Source organism: Hemicordylus capensis, chromosome 1 (genome assembly GCF_027244095.1).
Source record: "Hemicordylus capensis ecotype Gifberg chromosome 1, rHemCap1.1.pri, whole genome shotgun sequence".
NCBI lineage: Eukaryota > Metazoa > Chordata > Lepidosauria > Squamata > Cordylidae > Hemicordylus > Hemicordylus capensis.
Window position 1 is genome coordinate 439,012,966 of NC_069657.1, and position 25,946 is coordinate 439,038,911.

General features: G+C 45.2%; 1 protein-coding gene across 27 annotated transcripts in view; it reads right to left on the bottom strand.

The window, feature by feature from the left end:
* NRXN1 (neurexin 1) overlaps positions 1-25,946 on the bottom strand; it is a 1,475,796-nt gene that overhangs the window by 826,535 nt on the left and 623,315 nt on the right. For all 27 annotated transcript variants that reach the window (XM_053244491.1, XM_053244481.1, XM_053244465.1 and 24 more), the window contains 2 exons: positions 18,457-18,895; positions 1,419-1,802 (listed from right to left, as the gene is read on the bottom strand). In XM_053244491.1, coding sequence (XP_053100466.1) covers positions 1,419-1,802; positions 18,457-18,895 — 823 coding nt within the window. The remainder of the gene's footprint in view (positions 1-1,418; positions 1,803-18,456; positions 18,896-25,946) is intronic.

Below are 25,946 nucleotides of genomic sequence, written 5' to 3' on the forward strand. Positions count from 1 at the left end.
TAATTTATAGTTTTAATAGTTTTAGGTTTTAGAGTGTATATTTTAAATCTTTTTAAGTGTATTAATATTTTACTTGTTGTTTGTTTAGATTATGAACTGTGCAGAGATGTGAGTGTGGGGCAATTTTTTCTAGCAGTGTCATGAGAACTTTTTAAAAAACATTAAAATGGTAGCCACCATGATGAGGGCTGAGACAGTGGTGCAGAGGGAGAGATAATTATTCTTTCCCTTTGTGGCATGGTCCTGGTGAAAATTGCCTTTCCGAATCTGCTATTAACCTCAAGAAGGACAAGATAATCAGAAGGGGCTCTGCTCTGCATGCCGACTGTGAGAGAGTCTCAGTTGTCGAGCTCAAGGGGCAGGGCCTTCTCAGTCATTGCCCCCAGGCTTTGGAATGTTCTCCTAGCTAGCACCCGCATCTCAGTCTCCACGTCATTTTTTAGGAAACAAGTAAAGATGTGGCTCTTCACCCAGGCTTTTCAATGAAAGTATTGTTTTTACGACTGTTGCTTTGTGGTTTTATGTATTGTTGTTTATAATGGGTTTTTAAATTTTTAACTAGAGATATTATTTTTATATTTATATTATCTGCACGTTTGTGTTTTAATTATGCATTGTTTTAATTATATTGTAAACTGCTATGAGATTATCTATATATTTATTTCTCCTAGGCGTACCCGTCACTAATCCCATGCGTGGCAGCTCTCGTGAGAGTTTGCAATCAGCTGCCGGACTAGTGACGGGGATGAAAATAGGGATGAGCAGGCGGCGGTGGGCTGGCCCAGCTGCCAGGAATTGGCAGGCGGGAGGAGGTGGAGGGCTGGCTCTCTGGCCAGCCTGCCAGCCAGAAAGCACCCAGCTGTGGGGGCAGAAGAAGTGGGGTGCTCTCGCCAATGGGTGGCCGGCTGGCCGGCAGGCGCAGGTGGCAGCAGCCTGGCCACCGGGAGCAGCAGGCAGTGGTGGGCCAGCTGGCAAGAGCAGGCAGTGGGCCAGCCCAGCTGCTGGGAATTGGCGGGCAGGTCGAAGGAGGTGGCGGGCCAGCTTTACGGCTGGCCCACTAGCCAGAAAGTGCCGGGCGGGGCGGGGGAGGAGAAGCGGGCCGGCAGAGGCGCAGATGGTCTGCACCCGGCCCAGCTAGTTTTAATGAAAAGTGGTATATAAATCAAATAAATAAACTTCCCGTTGTTATGAATCGGTGTGAGTGAGTGTGAAAGAGAGAGCAAGATACACACTACAGATTTTTAAAAAGCTTCAATGATATCCCCAGTGTCCCACTAATGGTTTGACCCAAGGTGTATCCTTCACCTGCAGTTATGAAGTGCTACTGCCCATTCAACCACTTCCACCATCTTTTAATTCATGCGTGGACCCAGCTTTATATCCTGCAGCTCTTATAAGGTGTACAGAATTGTACCTACCTCTTTCACATGATCTGCCCAGGTAGCCTGTACCAGAACAATCACAGACATATCTGTTCCAGCCATCCCTACACACACCGTTATTTTTACAAGGATTGCTCAAGCATGGCTTTGCCGTTTCTCTCGAACAGGAGGGTTTCACCCCAGAAGTGCTCTGGACTTCGGCCATCTGGCGAATGTCTTTGCTTTGGCCATCAATAAACAAGTCCCGAATGCAGCCCACGTAGCCGTAATTGAGAAGTGCTGTCCAAACTTCTGTCGGGAAGACCAGCCCTGCTTTGTTTTCTGGCAAGCCTCCAAGGTACAAATCGTCATCAAGGTCCAAGATCTCACTCTCTCCAGGTGCAGTATAAGGAGTACGCATCGTATTGACGGAAATAGTACCTGAATAGAAACAAAGCACAGGGTTTTTTAAAAGTACATATAGACACTGATCACTGCCAACTTAACTAACTGCATTTATAACTTGCTTCTTGGTCCTGAACATGGCCTCCAGTCATAAAGCATAACAAGACAGAACAAGCATCAACATTTAAAGCAAATGCAAAGCAAAGGTCCCCAATATATGCCGCCCAGGCTGGGGAAAAAGACATCTTAAACAGAATTTGAACAGTCTCCTAGACACAGAAGGATGTTTACCAGGAAGGTTCAATCACAGAAAGCCTTTGAATAGCCACCTTCTGTGTTTCAGATGGCAGGAGTACCTGAAATAGGAAAATATCTAGCCACGAGACGGGAGCAGAGAGCATCACTAGCCAAGCAACTGTCATCCCACACAACGGTATTCAAAGGCTCTAACACCCCCCAAAAAAGTATTGCTGTCACTGCAGAGGAGGAGTCAGATGAAGGGGGGAAGGACAAGAGAGAATGAAATGTCAGGGAATGCCTCAGGAGGCAACAATAGCAGCCCATAATGGCCACTTTGGGGCAGTGACAGCTGAGAGCAGTTGGCCATGGTCATGATCATCCATTCTGGGAGGAAGAGCCATTCCTTGGTGCCCTCTGCAGGCTGCTGAGAGGAGATACATTGAGGGAGAGGTGGCAGTGACCAGCAGCACCAAAGGAAGGCTTTCCCCATCTAATCCTTTTAGGAGCATAATTGCAGAGGAGGCCAGTGACTAAGTGCTATTGTGATTCTTCTGATATTTTATTACATATTTAATATTTGTAAGCTGGTTTGGTTTAGAGAAAAAAGGTGTCTAAACATGTGATTGATTGATTGATTGATTGATTGATTGATTGATTGATTGATTGATGTGGTTCCAGAAATCCAAATTGGTCATCAAAGTGCGATTCTCTATTATAAACGTTGGCATTTTACAGATGTCTTTAACAACATGAAAAGGAAAAGAAGAGCTTCTTCCTCTCCACGCTTTGCACTGCAGGTCAGATTCTCGATTAAAATCATGATGTGAACATTCATTTGAGGAGTCAAACTGGATATCCATACACTATGTTGGATGCGTCAAACTGGAAACCCATAATGCACTTTCCCATAGTGCACGCATTCTCTGTTTTTATGTTCTTATAAATAAATTCATGGAGGAGAGGTCTATTAATGGCTACTAGGCTGAGGGCTATAGGCCACCTCCAGCCTCAGAGGCAAGATGCCTCTAAATTCCAGTTGCAGGGGAACCACAGCAGGAGAGAGGGCAGACCCTCAGCTCTTGCCTGTGGGCCTCCCAGAGGCATCTGGTTGGCTGCTGTGTAAAAAAGGATGCTGGATGGGCCTTGGGCCTGATCCAGCAGGGCTGTTCTTATGGAGTACACTATCATCAATAGTGCATGGCTGAATTATGTGGGCTAGTGGATAGAAAGCCTTGCCTGGCTTCGGGGTCAGCATATCTTGCCTCTTGGTCCCCTCCAGCTCTATATAAGCCCTCCACCCATCCGAAAGACTTGTGGTAGGCAACCACAGACTTAAAACAAACACGACATCTGAATTTAAAACCAACATTTCTATTTCCTCTTTTTCTAAATCATGTTACTGTCAACTGAGGTAAACCTTCCAAAGGTTGAACTCAAGGCTGGACCAGGCACTATGCTGATCTGGCCTGTTGCCTAGGACACCAATTCTTGGAAGGGGGACTGGCACAGCTGCCCGCTGGGCATAGCCTTCCTCTGCATATGCATGCATGGTGGCTAGGCGGACAGCAAGGATGGGCTGCACAGAGGGCGTGGAGTCCACATGGAGCTGGGCAGTGGTGCGTGGTGGCAACTATGGTGGTCTTACATATTGTAAAAGGTATAAGCTTCCTCATTGCCCCCTCCCCACCTGAGCCATTGCCAACCACCAAGTATGACTTCGGATCCCCACCCACTCACATTCAGTCAAAATTGTATACTGAAGAATATAAATCTAACTGAATGGTGAGGGGGCACCAAGGTCATGTGTCAACTTGGGCATCAAAAACCCTAGGGTCTGGTTGAGCTCATTTAAGCAAAGCAAAGTACACTGCAACACAGCTCATCTTTTCCTAATGTTTGGCAAGTCCTAGCTCATCATCTGAAGTCTTGCAAACAGTTCTTGCAGAACCTTAGACCCGACTTCTCCAGAGCTTCATGTTTTGCAAACTCTCATGATTAACTCTGAATAGTTGACTTAATTAGATTTTTTGCTAGCAAGCTAAGCAGAAGAAAGATCAGCATTTACAAAGGAGAGGTCAATGCAAAGGTCAGGGTGAATGTTGCTAAATCTCCCTCTCCTGTATTTCCACATGCCCTTATTTTGTATTTGCAAAAGCTGGTAGGTTTAATTTAATACTCAGGGACATCAAAAGAAAATTTCCCCAAATCTTAGTGGAGTTATTAAACAAAGCCCTTTCTGCAAGAGCACCTGATCAAATCTCTTTGCCCACTCATTCCCAAAATGCAACCTTTTCTCACTGTAGGGTCTACAAGGAAAACTCCCAAATGGATCCTGTTCATTTTATAATCATAAAAAATTCAATATGGTTTCTAATATTCTCATAGTGCTAGGAAATCATGGGGAGACTAACTGAAAACAAAGCATTACTTTGCTGTATATTACTCAGATCCTGAGTTCTCCGGCTAACTCTCTCTTCACCCACTGTATCCCCACTGTAACAGACTCCCCACTGTAACAGACTCACTTGCATGTCACCCGCACTTCTTGCAACTGAACTACAGAGGAGTCATATAACAGATAGGCAAGATTGCTGCCGCACCTTTGGAAGCAGAGTCACCTAGGGATGTGCAGAAACACTTCAGAAATTTCATTTGCCTTGTAAGCAGTTGTTTGGCTTCTCTTGAGCCTCTCAAATGATTTGCCTTGGAGGGAAACTTGAAATTCCCTTTGGCCAGGTTTGCAACCCCGAGAGCAGACACAAGCCCTACTTCCAGTCTCAGTAACAATGAGCTGAGATTGGTGGGTTTGTACCACACAGCCAGTGTCGGCATATCCTACCCTTCTTGCAACATGGAACCCAACATTTGTCACTCATTTCAAATATGAGTAACAGATGTCAGGCTCCCTGGCCATGAGTAGGGTAGGAAATGCTGAGATTGGTGGGTTCATATGACATGACCCATCTCAGCATATCATTACTGAGACTGGAAGCAGAAACATGCATGGGGATGGAGGATACTGTATGCTCTCAGAGTGGCGGAAACCTCAGCTGCCACCATTACATCTGAACCTGGCCTTTTAATTTCACTTAATCTGATATTTCGATGCCAACGGCTGTAGACAGGCAGAGGTTCTTCCCCAGCTGTGCTATTTGAGCTGCTTTTTAACTGGACTTGCCAGGGAATTGAACCTAGTAGCATAAGGGATACCAAACTCAGGTCCCCAGATGTTGTTTGACTACAGCTCCCAGCAACAATGCCACAAATGGCTCTGTGGTGGGGGGTGATGGGAGTTATAGTCAAACAACATCTGGGGACCCAAGGCTGGGAACTCTTGTTGTAACATAAGAACAGCCCTGCTGGATCAGGCCCAAGGCTTATCTAGTCCAGCATCCTGTTTCACACAGTGGCCCACCAGATGCCACAGGCAGAGGGTGAGGGCATGCCTTCTCTCCTGCTGTTGCTCCCATGCAACTGGTATTTAGAGGCATCTTACCTCTAGGTCTACAGGTCTACAATGTACTTCTTAAGATGGTGACCAGAACTGCATGTATTACTCCAGATGTGGCTGCACCATAGATTTTTATAAGGGCATTATAACATTAGCATAATAATCTTAAATCCCCTTCCTAATTATCTCTAATATGGAACTGGCCTTTTTCACAGCTGCTGTGCACTGAGTCAACACTTTCAACTAGATGTCCACCATGACCCCAAGATCTCGCTCCTGGTCAGTCACCGACTGCTCAGAAACCATCAGTGTATGTGATGAGTGAGGGCAGGATGAGGGAAGGCAGGATCCCTCCTTGTCTTAAGGAGGCTATTATTAGACCTTATTTGAAGAAACCTGCTTTGTAGCCCTTAGAATTAGATCAATTACAGGCCTGTCTCCAATCTTCCTCGGTTAGGCAAGGTGACTGAGTGAGTGGTTGCTTCTCAGTTCCAGGCAGTTTTGGATGGCACTATTTATTTAAATCCTTTCTAGACTGGCTTTCGGGTGGGCTATGGGGTTGAGACTGCCTTGGTCGGCCTGATGGATGATCTCCAATTGGCGATAGACAGAGGGAGTGTGACTTTGCTGATCCTTTTAGATCTCTCGGCGGCTTTTGATACCATTGACCATGGTATCCTGCTGGGTCGCTTGAAGGATGTGGGATTGGGTGGCACATACAGTGGTTCCGTTCCTACCTCTCTGGCAGATTCCAGATGGTGTGGCTTGGAGACTATTGCTCTGAAAAGTGAGAGTTGAAGTGTGGGGTCCCACAAGGCTCCATACTGTCTCCAATGCTTTTTAACATCTACATGAAACCACTGGGAGAGATTGTCAGGAAGTTTGGTCTGAGATGGTATCAATATGCTGATGACACCCAGATCTATTTCTCTATACCAACTTCATCAGGAAAAGGCATGACCTCCCCTAAGTGCCTGCCTGGAGGCAATATTGGGCTGGATGAGGGATAACAGGCTGAAGTTGAATCCAAAGAAGATGGAGGTACTGTATGTAGGGGGTGGGGATCTGAGAGATAGTTTAGATCTGCCTGTTCTGGATGGGGTTACACTCCCCGTAAAAGATCCGGTTTGTAGTCTGGGAGTGTTCCTGGATCCCAAACTCTCCCTGATTTATTAGGTTGAGGCTGTGGCCAGGAGTGCTTTTTATCAACTTTGGCTTATACGCCAGATACGTCCATTCTTGGAGACTAGTGACCTTAAAATGGTGGTACATATGCTGGTAACTTCTAGGCTTGACAACTGTAATGCACTCTATGTGGGGGTGCCTTTGTACGTAGTTTGGAAACTACAATTGGTACAGAATGCGGCAGACAGACTGGTCTCTGGGTTTACCTGAAGGGACCATATAACATTGATGCTAAAAGAACTGCACTGGCTGCTGATAGGTTTCTGAACGAAATACAAAGTGCTAGTTATTACCTATAAGGCCCTTAATGGCTTAGGTCCAGAGTATTTAAGAGAGCACTTTCTTTGTCATGAACCCTGTCACCTATTAAGATCATCTGGAGAAGTCCGATTACGGGTGCCGCAGACTCGTTTGTTGGCAACTCGGGACCGGGAGTTTTCTGTGGCTGCCCCAGGGCTTTGGCATGCACTCCCTGCTGAAATAAGAGCATCTCCTTCTATGTTTGCTTTTAGGAGGACCCTGAAGATGTACCTGTTTTCCCAGACCACTCAATTTCTAAATTTTAATGTGTTTTTATCTGATTTTTATCTTTTTATTAATTTTAATTGTGTTATATTTTATGTTTTAATCCTGTACACTGCCCAGAAATCTTTATACTAGGTGGTATATAAATTCAATAAATGAATGAATGAATGAATGAATGAATGAATAAAATGTGAAGTTGGGGTTTCTTGCCCCAATATGTATCATCTTACTCTTGCTTACATTTAACTGCATTTGCCCACCCAGTTTGGACAGAACCTTTTGGAGCCCCTCACATCTGCTGTGGATTTCACTACCCTAAATAGTTTAGTGTCATTTGCAAATTTGGCCACTTTGCTCGTCACCCCAACTTTTAGATCATTTATGAACAAGATAAAGAGCACAGGTCCCAGTACCAATCCCTGGGGGACCCCACTTCTTACTTCCCTCCATTGTGAAAGTTATCCATTTTTTCCTACCCTCTGTTTCCTCCCCTTCAACCAATTACCAATCCAGTTACCAGGTTACTGAACCTGTCCCCTTATCCCATGACTGCTAAGTTTTCTCAAGAGCCTTTGGTGGGAAACTTTATCAAAAGCCTTTTGGAAGTCCAAGTATACTGTGTCAACCGGATCACTTTTATCCACATGCCTGCTGACACTCTCAAAGAATTCCAAAAGGACAGTGAGGCAAGACCTCCCCTTGCAGAAGCCATGCTGGTTCCCCTTCGCCTGTTCTGCTATAAGTTTAACAATTTTGTCCTTAAGTATGCTTTCCATCAATTTACCCGGCAAAGAAGTTAAGCTGACCAGCCTATAGTTTTCCTGGACACTTTCCAGACTACAGCTGCTAGAATAGCAGCAAAATGTCTCCATTCAGACAAGTTGCACTGAAAACGTAAACCGCAGGGGGAGCAGTCTCACAGCAATTAACAACCCGAAAAAACAGCAACTTCCTTACACCAGATATATGACATCCTAGCTCTGTATCACAGTGATTAAATTTGAGACAAGGCATTGGCAATGTGAATGGCAACCTGCTGTCCGCATAGGGACCCCGATGTCATGACGCAGGAAGTGAGAGGAGAGGAGAGCTGGTCTTGTGGTAGCAAGCATGACTTGTCCCCATAACTAAGCAGGGTCTGGCCTGGTTGCATATGAAAGGGAGACTTGATGTGTGAGCACTGCAAGATATTCCCCTTAGGGGATGAAGCCACTCTGGGAAGAGCAGAAGGTTTCAAGTTCCCTCCCTGGCAGCATCTCCAAGGTAGGGCTGCGAGAGACTCCTGCCTGCAACCTTGGAGAAGCCACTGCCAGTCTGTGAAGACAATACTGAGCTAGATAGACCAATGGTCTGACTCAGTATATGGCAGTTTCCTATGTTCCTATGAAGTGTGGAAGCCCACTTCCGAGATATGTCCTGACCCTGTTGTAGGCTCTAGTCTGGAAAGTACCCTGGGTTCCTTTTTTAAAATCAGAATTACAGTATAGCTACTTTCCAGTCCATTGGCACAGAGCCTGATTTTAGGGACAAGTTTCATGTTGTTGCTAGCTGATCAGCAATTTCACAATTGAGTTCCTTCAGAACTCTTAGGTGGATGCCATCTGACCCTGGCAATTTCTTAATTTTTCAAGACAGTTTAGAACATCCTCTCTCATCATCTCAAATTGGCCAGTTCTTCAGCCTCCAAGCTTGAGAAGCTCAGTTCCAGAGTGGATATTTGGTCAATATCCTCCGCCATGAAGACAGATGCAAAGAACTCATTCAGCTTCTCTGTATCCTCCTTATCCTCCTTAATAATCCCACCCAATGAAGTAGTTTCCAGTTCTTTTAGTCTATGAACCATTGCCCCAAAAGCGGTGGCCAACATCCTGACCAAGCATGCACTCAAACGTTGGGAAGTTTCCTCATTGCACAGAGCTTCCTTTACTCTGCAACATCTATTGTATGGGAGAGGAACGGATTTTTACCACTCTCTTCTTCCCCTAGAAGTGTGCTGCACCACCAGAAAACATGTCCCTGAGGGCTGCTCAGCCCTCAAGTACATGTTTTTGGGTGGTGCAGGGCACTTCTGGAGGAAGGAGTGATTGGTGAGAATCATCCGCCTTGCACAATAGATGCTATGAAGTTGCCTGCAGTGGGGATGCTTTTTCTTGGCATGTGGCCACATGCTTAGTCAGGATGTTGGTCAGTGTGGTTCACCTGAAAAGTACTCCAATTATGGGAAAGCCTCATATTTCTGTTTATCCCTAGAAAGCAAGAAAATCCATAGAAAAAGGGCATCCAGTTATTTAAAACTGCAATGAATAAGTACAGCAACTCCTAGATGGCATAAGGGGGGGAAACCCAAATCACAATAGTGGTTTGAAATGGATATCTGGAAAGTGCTGCTCCAGGAGAGAGCATGATTACTCTAAACCTCTAATTATATACTCTGGAGACAACCGTGTGCCTTTTTTCTCCCTGTAATTTCTGGCGCTTAAACTGGAACTCTGACTTTAATTCAAAATCTCAATGACTTCTTAGCCCTTAAATGCTGGCTTAGCTGTGGAAAACTGCTGATCCAATCTGGTTTACACTGCCATGCACAACTGGAGTTTGACGAGAATAATACGTTTCTTCTCCGAGTCTGATGTGTAATGATGATTTCCAATAGGGTGAATGGCAGCTAGGTAAGGGAAACCCTTGTGGCGTGACGTCTTGAATATGCTAAAGAGATTAACAAAACATTCAAATGAAATGCAATTCTTAGCCCTGGCATGTTCCAAAACCCAGAGAGAGCAAAGACCTTTGGAGTTGGCTTTCTGGGATTCTCTCCTGCTTCCCTTTGCTGTAACTGCAAAGTAGGCAGTACTAGAACAGCCAAACATTTCCCATAGGTGCATGTTAATGAGCCTCTTCAATCACATTCATTATCTCAGCAATTTAGCTTTCACACGTCTGCTTACTAAAACCGAGACATTCATGCTCAGATCAGTTTCTAAGCCATGTCTTGTCAGTTGTGATCTGCTGAGAGAAAGGAAGAGAGCGCAGCCACGACGCTCACCTTTACCTCTGTGTTTACCCTCTATTAAGCTCTGAAGCGAAACTCTCTAAACTGCTTATTGGCAAACCAAGGATTCTTTCAGATGGCATGGACTTGGCCCAAATTACCAAGCTAGCCATAAACACACACAAGCCATCTGTCTGCATTTGCTCCTTGAGAAACCTGGAGCTCCTATTTAGTCTCTGGTGTTCTTGAGTCATATTAGATCAGTGCTCTTCATTGTAAAGCCAGGGAACCAGTGGCAGCCCCCATCAACCCTAAGGGTGTCTCCCTGACTAATTGTTACAGGGTCTGCCTGTGTGAAGCTTCGGCCAAAGCTGAATCTGCACAACCTGCACAATCTCCCTGGCACCATGTGGAGATGACCATCCTCACTGTGCAGTGCTGAGTTTTGCCAGGGGCTCCTTTAAGAGCAACAGGGACCTCTTGAGCCCCTGAACCATCTTGGAAGGTGTGCAGAGTGCTGGGAAGTATAACGAAGACATCCTTGCAGTCCTGTAAGCTGGAGCAGTATTACCAGTGGCTGGAAGAGTCAGAAAGAAGGAAATTATGAGGGGTGAAATAAGCCAACATGCCTGCTGACCCAGCATTCAAGAGTCAAGCAAATTTAGAAATCTTCTTTAGACATGCCACAGCTCTTCCTTATCTATGGGCACCACTCTGTAGTGGATTTGCAAGCTGGAGAGATGTAAGAGTAGAATGTTATAAACAGAGAACATAGATCAGCACAAAAAATAGATTGGTTATTCATAAACAAGGTCCAGGAAAGGGTCTATTTTTGTTTGATACAAGTGTGGACCTTGTAGCAGCTATGTTGCACACACTATGGAAAAGAGTAATACATTTCAGCATGTACGAAGATGTCCACAAACAAAGGGCTTTAGAGGGCAGGAGAGCAAAGGTTGTCATAGAAACAATGTATGGGAAGTTTGGAACTCTTTTAAAAAAAGAAGGTGGTGACAGTTGGGAAGTGGGGAGTGTTGATTAAATAGGGACTGGTAGGGAAAGAAGAAGGAGCTCGATGTGAGGGCTCCTGGAGCTTTCATCATCACGGGTATACTGCAAGGCTTTATTGCAAATTGAAGTTGCCCCCAAAAACTGATGGGAAAAGTGTATTTGCTTTACCCCGGATATAAATTGGGCTCCACTTCTGCACAATGAAAAACCTGAATTGTGTGTGAACTGCTCCACGATAGCTTACAGGGACTTCTGGTTAAATCTGGCCGATATGTGAACACACACCTCCATTCTGGAGGAGATGCGAACTAGAAGCCAGGTGTGAAAAACCTCCTGTAGGAGACTGAGCAAGGGAGTTGCTCAGGGTCTTTTGTAGGAAATCTTGAGGATTTATTGACCAGAGACCGTAGGAGACCAGTGGTGAACTGGGGCAATACTCTGGGTTTGGAAAGTCTGGATTTCAGCATCAAGTTTTACACATAATATAATGTACACCTGTCCTAGACCATTAGCAAACTTAAGGATTGTATGTGACAAGAAGCTCAGCACGCTCAGTATTGTGCTTCACAACCGAACAAAATAGTAACGTTGCAATGGACTTTATGTGCCTTGCTGAACATTGCCTTGCTGTTTTCATTTTAAATCAATAATAAACTTGTCCTTAGGTGTATTACAATTCATACTTTGTTTCTTCATATGTACTGAACATTCCCTATGCTGGGAATGATCAGCGGAAGAAGGAGACGGGGATGGTCTTGTACTCGGTGGCTGGATATTATAAAAAATGACACTGGAATGACCATGGAGGAATTAAAGGAAGCTGTACAAGATAGGACAGCATGGAGTGCATTGATCCATAGAGCGACCGAGAGTCGGACACGACTGACTGAAGAGAGAGAGAGAGAGAGACTGAACATTCATCCTTATCCTGTGCTCTCAAGGCTTCGTCACTAAGAGGATATATTCACGAATGGCAAGGTAACAAACCTCATCAAATGGTGGCATCATCAGATAAAGTCGAAGACAAACTAATGCTCACTGTGAATGTGGTAATTCAACAGGTGAAAAACAAAACACATCCTTGAATTTGGGGTAGGCTCTCAGGCGGAGACTTGACACAGGGAGAAGGGGCTGTGTTTGTCTACTGTGGCAAAAACAAACAAGGTCTCTTGTGACACCAAAAGGGTTGCAGAATCTGGTCCATGAAATCCTATTCCACAATAAACTTGTTAGCCTTTAAGGTGATTGTTGGGATTGGGGTTACTGTTGGGATTGGTTTTGTTATTGTTTTGCTTTTTAAAAGATATGACTTATTTTTTAAATATGTTCATGGACTGCTCTATATAATGCAATACCTGAAGGGACAGGAGTGCTCTGGGAGGCAAGCTTCACTTCTCGTGAAAAAGAAGCCCCTTTCAGGTAGTGGGGCGAGGGGGAGACCAAGGTATTGGCTCCGAGGTATTGGCAGCGCCACAGGCAAGAAGGCAAATGCTGCCGTGCCCCATGACGCTGATGGGGCCACCCCCTTTCAAAGTCGAGCCTTGCAAGCTTTGAGAGTTGCTAGCAGCGTCCTCTTCTTTCCTCAGTCTTCTTGGATGCTTTGAAAGGGGTGTGAGAAGAGGCACTCCTTGAGAAGCTTGCAAGGGTCAGACTGGTCCTGAAGAGCCCTTTCTGATGGCAGTGGAAGGGGGCATCTTGCAGCCCCACTGACACCCCAATTATCCACTGCCTGAGACAGCAGCCTCACCTCACTTCACCCCATGCACTTAATCTGCTTTCAGATTAGCTTTGAATGTTAAGGTGCACTTTTGGAAAGAAGGGCCATACCCAAATGTCTCAAGCAGAAACAAATGAGCTTTGCAGCTCAGTGCAGACAGGAATTCTACAGACAGAATTCTGCAGATTTACAGGAATTCTGCATTTTACAGGAATTCTCAGTGCAGACAGGAATACTGCCTTCCAGGAGGCTGGCTGCATTAATCTGTCGCAGCAAAACCAACGCAGAGTCTTATGGCACTATGCTATCCTTATCGGAGAGTAAACCCCACTGGACTCAGTGGGAATTTCTGCTCAGTAAACAGGTTAGGATTATGCTCTAACAGATTTAGTATGGCTTAAAGCTTTCACGGACTACAACTCTCATCATCAGATGCAATCTGATGACAGAGGGTCTAATCCTGAAAAATATATGCTGTTAAAATTTGTTCTTTTTACTGTGCCATAAGGATCTTTGTTGCTGTTATTTATTTATGCAGTACCTAAAACACCTAAGTGTTGAACAAAATTTAAACAGAACACAGCCCCTGTGCACAGACTCCCAATTTAAGTAGAAAGGCAAGATACACAGGGAGGGAGGAAAATTAATATAAAAGCAAAAGAATCAATTCATGGCCCCTTTTGCGTTTTCTCCAGGGCTGAAAATGCAGCGTGAGGAGGTGAATTTGAATACAAAAATGGCAGCAAGAAAAGGGGAACGCCTCCATCTGTCAGATCTTGGCTGCTGGTTCCAAAATTCTGGAGCTGCTTTTCTTTCAAAATATAACTTTGGGAGGAAGAATCACTGAATTGGCCATCACATGTAATTTGGCCTTCATATTATATATTCCAAGGACACCATTAGAGCATGCATTACAATCTTATTATGGAGTACAATTGTCATATAGATTCTGTTTTACTCTGCGCAGACATTTGGCTTGGGATCTTGCTGTCGTTACCAAGAGAAAAATTTAACACTGTCTAACATATTCTTCTCACTAATAGGTTTTGGATTAATTGCCAAAGCCAAATCAATTACAACCGAAGCTGGAAGGAACTCGACATTAGAGCAGACGGGCGGCTGTCACTGAAAAGAGCCAGCTCACCCCCTTCTCCTCTCCTCCCCACCCATAATGTCTAGGATGCTTGTGTGAAGCAGCCTTGCTTCACTTCAGGGACCAGTTCAAAGTTTCCAAAAGGGCCCCTATTTGCCTCAGAACCCTTCAGCCCTATTTTGAGGTGCCCACTTTGCTTCAAGCTGGACACTTTGGCCCCTGGATGCTTCTTTTTGGCCCACCCTAACCCCTCACCTCCACTCCTAAAACTACTTACCAGAAGCGTCAATTCACTCCCTACGACAAGCAAGTAAGCACATGCCTTCCATGGCATTACTTTCACAAAGATTTTCCCTGCCCCATGGAATCGATGGAATGGCACAGGTGCTTCTGGGATCTGCAGTCTTTTCTGAGCCACGCCACAGTCATGGCTGCAATCTTGGAAAAGGCTACAAAGTCGAGGAGCACCTGGGCCATTCCCTGGATTCCATGGGAAATGAGGGGACCCTTTACAAGGTCAAGCCATGGAAGGTGGCTGCTTGCTTCCTCATGGCAAGGAGGGAAGAGGAAGAAGAGAGGCTTGTCACCTGTCCCCTCCTGGTCCTGCTAAGAAGTTTTGGGAGTTGAGGGATGGGGTTGGCCAAAGTGAAGCTTTACAGGGTCAAAGAGTTGTCCTGGTTTGCTTCACTTTGACCTCACTATGCTCCCCAGCAGATGGTGTTTTGCTTCGGCCCAAAGGGGGTTGAAGGAAGTTGAAGCAGGCTGAACCTGAATAGGTCCCTGAAGCTTCACACAGGCCTAATATGCAGTAGTAAAGAGATGTGGCATGTCATCATCATGTCCCGGGTTTTCCTGTCCCTGTTTCACTGCACTGCCTGCTGCCTGAAGGGGCAGGGAAACTTGGAGGAGAATGAGTCCGTGCCACACATTTCATAATACACATTACTTGGGAGAGTGAAAGAATACAGGTTGCTGCTGTACTCAGAAGGAGCCCCCCGTCTGCTATAATCTCGAGTTCTGGACTGAAAAACATAGTTGTCATCACCTGAAGGCCTAGATTAGACACTCATCACACCTTTATTTTCCCCACCAGTAAATCTTTCCCGTGACTTGGTTCTGGTGATGAGGTAGGAACTATTAACCTATGTCCCCCAAGAATTTAAATATTCAGAAGGTTTTTCTTTTTCTTCCCGGGAAATTTGGTACCCAGGACCTGTGCTCATTCTATTGCTACCACATACCTTAATAGGAATATCAAACATTCATCACGGGAATGATGCCCTAAATAATCCACAGTTCCTTTTTCTGCATATTGTGACAAGCACAATTTTCTAGACTAGTCTGGAATAGGACCAAGCAAAATGAAGTCCCTCTTTTTCACAAAATAATTTCCCCTGTGAAACAGGCCCTCTGTTTTGCCTGTGACACATAGGGATGAAAAAATTCGTCTCATTTAAAGTGGTGACTGGGACTATCTCTTTAAAGGAGATCATCTACAGTACAAGACCCAGTGTGATGTCTCCCTATCTCTTAAGAAGTGCTTTGCCATGAGAGTGGAGAGAGATATCAATTTCACAGTGAAAGATTATTATTATTATTTTTTAATTCCTAAGAAAAGTGGACCCAATGAAAATTTGGCACATCCCCAGTCTGGAACACAAAGGAAAAAGAGCTCTGGATCATTCCAGATCTTCTTTAGCCCTACTGAGACATGCAAATTAAAACTCAAGGCACACACTTAGCGCACCAAAGTGGGATGGAAGTCCTGCAAACTGCATCACTCACCCCCTCCACCTCAGCGCTCAGGGAGGAGAGCTGGTCTTGTGGTAGTGAGCATGAATTGTTCCCTTTGCTAAGCAGGGTCCACCCTAGCTTGCATTTGAATGGGAGACTACATGTGTGATCACTGTAAGAGGGCAGTTCTGGGAAGAGCACTTGCATGCAGAAGGTTCCAAGTTCCCTCCCTGGCATCTCCAAGATAGGGCCGAGAGAGACTCCTGCCTGCAACCCTGGAGAAGCTGCTGCCAGTCGGTGTTGACGATACTGAGCTAGATGGACCAATGGTCTGATCAGTATAGGGCAGCTTCCTATGTTCCTATGTTACAGCGGTTTTTGTCAGCAGAGTAACTGTGATGACAGGCACTTCCATGATTAGCAGACTGGGGAAATCCAGCCTGCAGATCACAGAAGTGCCTGCCATCACAGATAGAGCCTTTCCCTATTCAGACAAATGCCACAATACAGGTGGACCTAGTTATCTGCAGGGGTTCAGTTCCTGTCAATTTCCACAGGTAGCAAAACTGAAGATATCAAGGCATTGAGTGAATGGGAATTGCGGGGTTAGGTTCCTGGAGACTTTGAAAAGACTTTGAAAATAAGGTGAAAATAAGAGCAATGAAGTGCTCCACACGTCTCCAGGTGCCCAGCGATGCCTCCCAAAGCCTGCAATTTCTGCGATTTCCCACAGGAAACAGCGGTTAAAAAATTTAAACAGAAGAGTCACAAAATGGCTCTTTTAAACAAAATGGTTGCTAGAAATGACCTCCAAAATCATTTCTGGCCACTAGGGATGTGCGGACTGGTCCGGCGGTCTGGTCCAGGGGTTCGGGGGTTTGGTGTTGAACTGAACCACCACCACCCCCGGTTCCATCGGACCAGAACCGAACCGCTGGGTCCGGTCTGGCCAGTTTGTGATTTAAAAAAAAAAAAATCAGGTAAATTTTAAGCACCTTTAGCCACTTTGGGGGGCTTGCTGAAGCTGTGGCCGTGGCTGAGCACTTGTACGGAGGCCTGAAAGGGCCGAAAATGCTGAATTACCCCGCTGTGGTGGTGATCAGGAAGGCCGGCGGGGGGAGAGGGAACCCGCACGGACCCCCTCCCCCATGGCTTCAGCAAGCCCCCCAAAGGGGCTAAAGGTATTTAAAATTTACTTGAACTTTTTAAAAAACACCAAAAAATTCACGAACCAGTCCGGAACCGGACCGGACCAGGGGGGTGGGGTTTGATGGGGGGCTGGACTGAACCAGGCCAGACGGTTCCATGCACACCCCTACTGGCCACCCCAAAACCATGGATATATGGAAATTAACATTTTTTTCACCACATGTCCCAAGGTCGGATATCAATAGCCCAACCACAGATACACGGAACTATGGATGTCAGTTGTATGGCTATGTATAATGAGGTTTGCCTGTATCCATGAGCAGAAAGTTGGAGGGATTAGTGACGTGCCACTGCAGGGCTTCTGACTTGCTTTGGCATTCTAGCTTCGCCATAAACCCGTGGTAAAACCTGCGGTCTGGAAATGCTCATGTTGGAGAAAGGCAGAATTGCTTCTTCATATCTTATTCATATATTACTCAATGGAACACTGAAAGCAAATTTTGGAGTTCTTTCTGAAGAATTTTGAGATAAACTAAAAGTCCTTCTGTAAGACGAGTGAAATTTCTCTGTTCACTTGAGACTGCCACCACCCCTATTAATGTGGATAGAAGACAACTCTGAATTTAAGATGACCCCCTTAAAAATACAGGTCAAATACAGGCTATACTGTGAGGCTGTTATCACAAGCAGCCAAGACAGGCTAGGGAAGCTAAGCCCAGACTTGGCTGCCTGTGGGAACCCGCACAATCGGCTCCCAGCGGCACCTTGGTGGCAAATCCCCCAAAGAAGCCCGCCTCTTATTTACCACAAGGAAGATGACTCTGAATTTAAGATACTCTAGTTTCTAGCATCAAAGACCTTGGGGGGGGAAATCTAGTCTTGGATTCAGACAAATACAGTAGATTTTTCTTAAGATGAACTTACAGGTTCTTTCTCAAGCAAAACAAGGAATTTCAAGAATGGCCAAACATTTCAAAGGGGTGGACTCCCCCCACCCCCAAGGATGATTTTTAAATCCATAGAGCCATCTAATTTTCCTTGAGAGAGCTATCCGTCTCTCACTCAGTGACTGATGTCCAGATTAATGCTGCACCAGTGCTTTCTGTCATGCAGTGAGGAAGGTGCGACTTCCTACTATTTTCCTTTTTCAGGAGTTTATCCTATTTTTATGATGAAAATAGAGATGAACAGCTTCCCCCATCCCACCAGTTTATTGTTCTATTTGCTTGCTTTCCTCTGCATTCCACTCCTCTTGAATGCTAAAATTTGATATTCCAGCTGTTTTCAGAATGCTGCTGCTGCTAAGTGGTAACAATGAACATATGGGCCTCTCTCTCTCTCTCTCCTCGCCCCCCAAATACCTGAAAACATTGGGGGGGGGGTAAAACAGGGAATATATGTTTGTCTGGGATTTGTTTTCTCATTTATTAACTATTTGCTTAGGGTAGAATAACCAACAATATGTAATTATTCATTATGTCAATATATATATCACTTCTTTGCAGTAGCCATGGCAACAACAATCCTTGATTCCCTTGTATATTAGTTATAAAGTGGAGAAGTGCTAATAGGGTGAACATTTCTTCCCAAACTTACCAGATCGACCGTCTCTCTGAAAATCGACGTGGTACCATTCTCCATCATTTACCTTCTTCTGCAATGCTTTTATTTTAATTGTACCAGATCCCATGTCCAATAGCAGGTAGAGGTGACCATCCAACATCTCAATTGCAAAGAAGTCCACTTTGACCATTTGTGGATGTTTGGCATCTTTTTGATGTCGCGGTTTGCCATGGCTGAAAAGGATAAGCCCATTTGGTTCAGTAGTGCGGAAGTCAAAGGAGATTGAGCCTGTTTTCTTGGCATTCCACTTTGGCAACGAGATAAAAGATTCGGGTGTTTCGAACGTGATTGGATCCAAGGTTGCCACATTTTCACATTTAAATGCGACAACACCGTGGATCTTCATCTTAGGATCTCCTTGTTTGGCAAGTCGAGACAATTCTAGCCTCACGTCGTTGTTTTTATACACAACCTGCAAGCAAAGGACACAATTACCCCAATGGACTTAACTGTATACACAGAATTCAAGATAAGCTTCAGTAATTACATTTGCAAATATTATAATACCTCATGTAGCAGAACCAGCATTATATTTCCTTGTGCCTTGTGGGGAATATTAAACTTGTTTCTTCCTTCCATTGGAGCCTCCTCCACTAGGAGTTGCAATATCTGTGTTGGCCTCTCTTCCACCCAGACACGCCTGCCCCAGTTCTTCCCACTATAGGCCTCAGGACTTTAGGGAGGGGGTTCCACTGCTAACCAGTGGTCCCTCTAATTTTTTTCATCTCTGTGTGGAATGATTTTTTTTCTGGGTGGCAGTATCAAGGCAGTGTGTGCACACGTGCATTCAAAATGGGGCCTTCCTGATTCAACCTGAGCAGGATCCAAAATGAACTGAGTGGACATCCAAAAATGTGTGAGTGCGCACACATGCGCACGCCTTAGAGGGAACAGTGTCACTCACCTTGACCTCTCGTATCCCCCGTAACGGCAGCTTCCTTAAGCTCACTCCTTTCCTGGGAACCACAGTCATCAGATATTTCTCCTTTTTGGCTTCCTTTTCTAGCCTCTCAAATAAGTGCTGGAAAGCTAGACACCCATGCGCTTACATGAGTGAAGTCCTGGTGTTGGGCTGAAGGTCTCTCACCATTTTTGAACTTCTAAGAGGGGACAACCCAATAGTCTGCAGCCTACTGCAGACCTGCCTTGTTCCTGGAAGGCAGGTCTGCAGTAGGCTGCAGGCTATTGGGGTGTCCCCCTCCTTGCCTAACGTTGCAACCGCCGTTGGGTTCTCAGCACAGGAACAAGAGGAGGGAGGTGGGAGCACCGGAGTAGACAGGATGCAGCCACCACTCTAAAAAAAATCCCAACAGAGCTTTCTTCTCTCTTCCATTCCTTCCACCATCATATGACCATCCCCTGTGGTACATTTTTTGACTTCATGTTTTCCCTCCACCCTGCAATGAATCCCAGGAAATGACTAAATGCTGGAGGTGTGTGTGTGTGTGTTAGTACTAATGGTTCTGCACTCTCCACCCACTCTGAGCCCCTGGTGGCGCAGAGGTAAAACTGCCACCCTGTAACCAGAAGGTTACAAGTTCGATCCTGACCAGGGGCTCAAGGTTGACTCAGCCTTCCATCCTTCCGAGGTCGGTAAAATGAGTACCCAGAATGTTGGGGGCAATATGCTAAATCATTGTAAAACGCTTAGAGAGCTCTGGCTATAGAGCGGTATATAAATGTAAGTGCTATTGCTATTGCTATTGCTATTATACCATGTGCACTATAAAACATAAGAACTCTTTCTTCAATAGTTATGCTCCCCAAACGGAGGCTATTTCACCTACAACAGTCCCAATAAACACAGCTGCTGTTTGCACAGCAATATGTGCATATCAATATATACTTGTATTGTACTTCTGGATGGTTATTTTTAAAAAAGCAATAGATTAAGACATAATGGGGCCATTCCCTCCCCTGCCCCAGCCCAGACAGCCGTGGGGATAACCTCAAGAAGAACTGACAATATGCCTAGCAGCCATACAAAAGCAGAAGGAATAGCTTTGTAAGTTTGCAATATATTATTATTATTATTTTACATTTATATCCCGCTCTTACTCCCAGGAGCCTAGAGCGGTGTACTACATACTTGAGTTTCTCTTTCACAACAACCCTGTGAAGTAGGTTAGGCTGAGAGAGAAGTGACTGGCCCAGAGTCACCCAGCTAGTTTCATGGCTGAATGGGGATTTGAACTCAGGTCTCCCCAGTCCTAGTCCAGCATTCTAACCACTGCACCATGCTGGCTCTCATAAAGATCCAATAATCATCTCTATAGAGGCTCTCATAAAGATCCAATAATCTTGGGATGTCTCACTCATTTCTTAAGCTAAGCTTCCTTGCACCCCATTAATGAGATCTCATTCCATTCTGTTTTTCACAGTGCCATCCTAGAGCTGATTAAAATGCCATGCCTCCTATGCATAGTCTGTCTAAAGAAAAGCATGTCCAAGAGGAGTGTGCAGAACTCTCTATGCAATCAGGCCTGTCCATGTAGTAAGCAGCTTACAAACAGTATGGCTTATAGTTGTGGTGGGCCCATCACCACACAAAAGCAAGCAATCTTTGATGGCTGAATTGTTTTGCAGTGCAGTCTGCACTGGGTTCTGAAGGATACAAAATTCAGGCTGCGCAACACCACCCACCAACGGCCAAATGAAGGAACCACGGGAGACAAGACACACAATCAAGGAAGCCTAATTACAACACGTCAGGTCAGGTCAGGTGATACCTTTTGGTCCCATGAAGTCTTAGGAACATAGGAAGCTGCCTTATAACAAGTCAGGCCATTGGTCCATCTAGCTCAGTACTGTCTACGCTACACTAACTGACAACAGCTCTCCAAGGTTACAGGTATGAGTCTCTCCCAGCCCTAACTGGAGATGTCAGGGATAAAACCTGGGACTTCCACATGCATGCATGCAGATGCTCTTCTACTAAGCTGTGGCCCTATCCCCTAAGGGGAATATCTTACAGCGCTCACATCCAAATGCAAACCAAGGCAGACCCTGCTTACCAATGGGGACAATGCATTCTCCCTACCACAAGACCAGCTCTCCTCCCCCATTCTCAGCAAGAGATGCAGCAGTCACTGGAGGTACTGTGCTGGGGGTGGATAGGGCCAGTTACTCTCCCCATGCTGAACAAAGAGAACCACCACCTTAAAAGGTGCCTCTTTGCCAAGTTAGCAAATTAGCTTATTTTAATGGATATGTATTTATTTATGTATTTATTCAATTTATATACCACCCTTCCTAAATGACTAAGGGCAGTTTACATTAAAATCAAAAATGCATAATAAAACAATTAAAATTTTAAGAAAAACGTTTAAATGAGATTAAGACTATAATTAAAACTAGATCTCATTAAAGGCAAGCCTAAAAAGAATGGTCTTCAAAGCTCTTTTGAAGTTCTCCAAGGAAGATAATCCTCTTATATTCACGAAGAGAATGTTCCACATCCCAGGGGCCACAACTGAGAAGTCTTGATCTCAGGTGGCCACCAGATGAATCAGTGGCACCCGAAGATGGATCCCTCCTGATGACCTTAATGAGTCGTGAGGATCTTGTAGAGAAAGGCACTCACTCAGGTAATCCAGACTTTAGCAATTCAGGACTTTAAATGTAATTAACAGTACTTTTTACTTTCCCCAGAAACATATCAGCAGCCAGTGCAACTGTTTAAGAACAGGCATAATGTGGTCTCTCTAGGGTACCTTAGAAACCAATCTGGCTGCCCCATTTTGAATGAATGGAGGGTTCTGAACCACGAACAAAGGCAGCCCTATATAGAGTGCATTGCAGTAGTCCAACCTGGTGGTTACCAGCTGGTGTACCACTGTTTTCAGGTAATTCTCCTCAAAGAACGGACGGAGTTGTTGAATCAATTGCAGCTGGTAAAAAGTGCTCCTGGTCACAGCCTCAACCTGAGGCACCAGTTTGAGACCCGGGCCCCAAAGCACTCTCAAGTTATGAACCTGTTCTTTCTGGGGGAGTGTATCCTCATCCAGAACAGGAAGCTCTATCCCATATTGTAGATTATGACCCCCAGTAATAATCACCTCCATCTTGCTTGGATTCAGCTTCAGTTTATTATCCCTTACCCAGCCCTTTACTTCCTGTAGGCAGGCATTTAAGGGGATAATGCTATTTCCTCCATATTGCTAACATGGAGAAATAGATTTGGGTGACATCAGCATATTGATAACACCCAGCACCAAATCCCCTGATGGTTTCATGTAGATCTTAAAAAGCATTGGTGACAGAATGGAGCCCAGTCAATAAATATAGTGATTGGCATACCTCACAATGGTATACCAGTCTAGTAATATTGCATGTGTATAAGTTGAGCAAATGCAAATGCAAATGCAAAAAAAAAAAAAAAAGCAAATCATGTTACAAAAGAGTAAGCCTTGTGTATCTTTTGTGTAATGTCATTTGTGCAACTTGCATGCATGCTCTTACTAGGCTGATGTACTGTTGTGCAGTATATCAGCCAGCATATAATACAGTCAGATTTTCTATGCATCCACTTAAGTGACAAGTGCTTGTGTGATGTTAAACTGAGCAGTTCCAAAATGATTGTTTGAGTTAGTTCAAAGAATGTGAGGGGAAATGTTGAGCTAACATTTCCGAATTAATGTGTGTGGTGAACTTGCTTGCTTAAAAGATTTCTCCACACAGCTATTTTGCTGATCTAACAAAGTATTAGATTTCTTGCTCCTCTAAACCCTTTATCACTTTCTCAAGCCTTGCACTTGCCTATATAAAACACATCAAGGTCAGACTACATGGTAACTTGATTTTAGCACCATTTTAGCTTGTTGTCCTTGAAACTGGGTCCTTGTTAGTTATCAAGTAATACCACTGGGAGGCCAATAGGACTGACATCAAGAGGGAGCAAAGTTAGCCCAGAAAATGCAGAGCAAGATTAACCAGATGCAAATCAGTCTACTTAATTCTACCCAACATCAAAGACTGACTGAAGATTATTCTGATAAAATTGAAACACAGGCTTGAAGAAAGATTCAATCAGCCAGTCTTACAAGTGTTCCTTCTCTAGTAGATACATTCATTTTCTTCTGGAATTCTGAGCAAGCTGGTCATATACTTCTCAAGCAATGAAAGAACTGAAGTTCACCAACATTTTGACAACATTGGGTAACATCAAGAATAAGTTAGTCATTACTAAGGCCCATTGATATTGGATCATAGGCATTATTAACTTCTTTCATTTATTTCAGTGATGCTTAGTCATGGCAGAGAAGCCTGGATGTTGCCGGCAGTATGCACCTCATGCCGAGAATAGCTAGTGTCTTTAGCAACACTTGCCATATTCAGCAGTTCTAAAGAGTTAAAATTATGGTGCAAAGTATCAGAAGGATCTATATATATATTTCTCCTAGGTGTGCCCAGGGAAAATGCGTCCCGGCAGCCCAGCTGATTGGCTGGGCTGCGGAGGCGCCTGATTGGCTGGCACACCCAGGAGGAGGAGAATTGGCCGTCTATGAGCCAGGGCTGCTGGCAGGCCCGGCCTGGCGAGGGGTGGTGGCCGCAGGCCCGTCCGGACCGCGGCGAAGCGGTGGCAGGCCCGGCCGAGGGCCAATGCGGTGAGGTGGCCAGGCGGCGGGCCCCGACACTGGGGCAGAAGGTGGGGGGAGAGGTGGCTGGCCTGCGGCCGGCCACAGAAACTGGCAAGCAGTGCAAGCGGGCATGACAGGCCGCGTAGGCAGCACTTGGTGTGGCGGTCCCGCCGGCGGGCCGGGCCGCGGAGGCAACTCTCAGCCAGGCAGTGCCGGAACCAGCCGCCGCCGCCACCAAGACCATGGGAGAGAGACTGGGGTGGGAGGGAACCGGTCAGCGGGACTTTCCTGATCGCCGCCTGGGAGGAGGAGTGGCGGCAGTGGACCGGTAAGTAGAACTTTTTAAAATGCAGGGGGAGAGGGAGGGCAGGGGAGCAGGGGGAGGGCAAGGGGGAGTGGGGCAGGGGGGAGGGTGAGAAGGAGTGGGGCTGGGGGGAGGGCAAGAGGGAGTGGGGCAGTGGGAGGGCAGGAGAGAGGATCGGGGAGGGGAGGGAGGGCAGGAGAGACTGGGGCAGGAGGGTGAGAGGGAGGGGAGAGTGAGAGAGAGGGATGGGGGAGGGAGGGCAAGAGTGAGTGGGGTGGAAGGGAGGGGGAGGGAGGGCAAGAGAGAGTGGAGTGGGAGGGAGGGGAAGAGAGGCAAAAGTGTGGGGCAGAAGGGAAGGAGAGTGGGGCAGGAGAGAGAAGGGAACAGCCAGCCCCAAAGAGCACACAAATGCTCTGTGTGGGTTGGCTAGTATGCCATGATTCCGTGCGAGTGCAGGAGATTTAAAATAACTAAGTAGATTTAGCTAGAAATCTTTAGTAAATTAATAGTGTGTCAAAAATATTATAGAGGTGCTTGAGTGTGTGTGCAATTTGAGAAACTTCATGTTTAGAGTATGGGTTTCAAGATAGAGCACAACGAATGTCCTTCTTTGAGAGCATAATTTTGTATGGACCTCAGAACTAAACTTCCTAACAGGCTTATCTTGCGTTTTGGTCGTTTGTTGCTTTAAAAAAAAAACTTTTAAAAGACATCACATGCTTGAAGAATTAGCATTGTATATGAACATATGAAGCTCTCAGATTTCAGAACTCATGGTCCAGGGAAATTATGTCAGCTACATCTCCAAGTACATTCTGATATAACACATGTTTCTTTTTTAAAAATCCTGTACTATTTGAATGCACTTTTCATGGTGCTGCTTATTGAACATGTTGACAGCAATGAAGGTTTAATGCTATGTTAGTGCTAAGTTTGATTGTGTTTTGCTAATATGCTGAATGTTTTATTGGACATTGGAGGTTGCTCAGAACCCCCTAACCAGGTGGAATGAGGGACAAGTCATAGGGGGAAGGTGAATTTCACCAGCCTTCTTCTCTGCCCACCTCATCCAACCTGGTTGTGTGAACCACCTCCTTTATTTATTGTGATTTTTCCTTACTCTCAGTTACATTGGACATTTGTTACAAGGCAGAAAGGTAGGACAGAATATTCCAAATAAATAAATTACTAGGATCACAAAGACATGCTTGAATGTGTGTGGACAATGTTGGCTGTAATCTCAGAAGCTGGGCACGTTTGTGGTTCAATAAAATTTCCAGATGCTGTGCAGCATGTTAGAGGAATTCAGTGCCCACATGACTAGCGAAACCATAATGATGTAAATAGTAAACTGAAGAATAAAGAGTACAAACGAAGATGAATTATGCAAATTTGCATATTTGAATTAGTAAGATAAACGTCAAGCACAGCTAATAGAGATGTGAGATTCCAAGCTCATTTTAGATTTCTGGATTTCTGTGTTCTACTGCAAAGAACCTGGTCTGCATATCACCAGTTCACAAATTACAGTCCTTCAGTATGCAAATATATGAAGGACTAATGTATTGTACTCTAACACA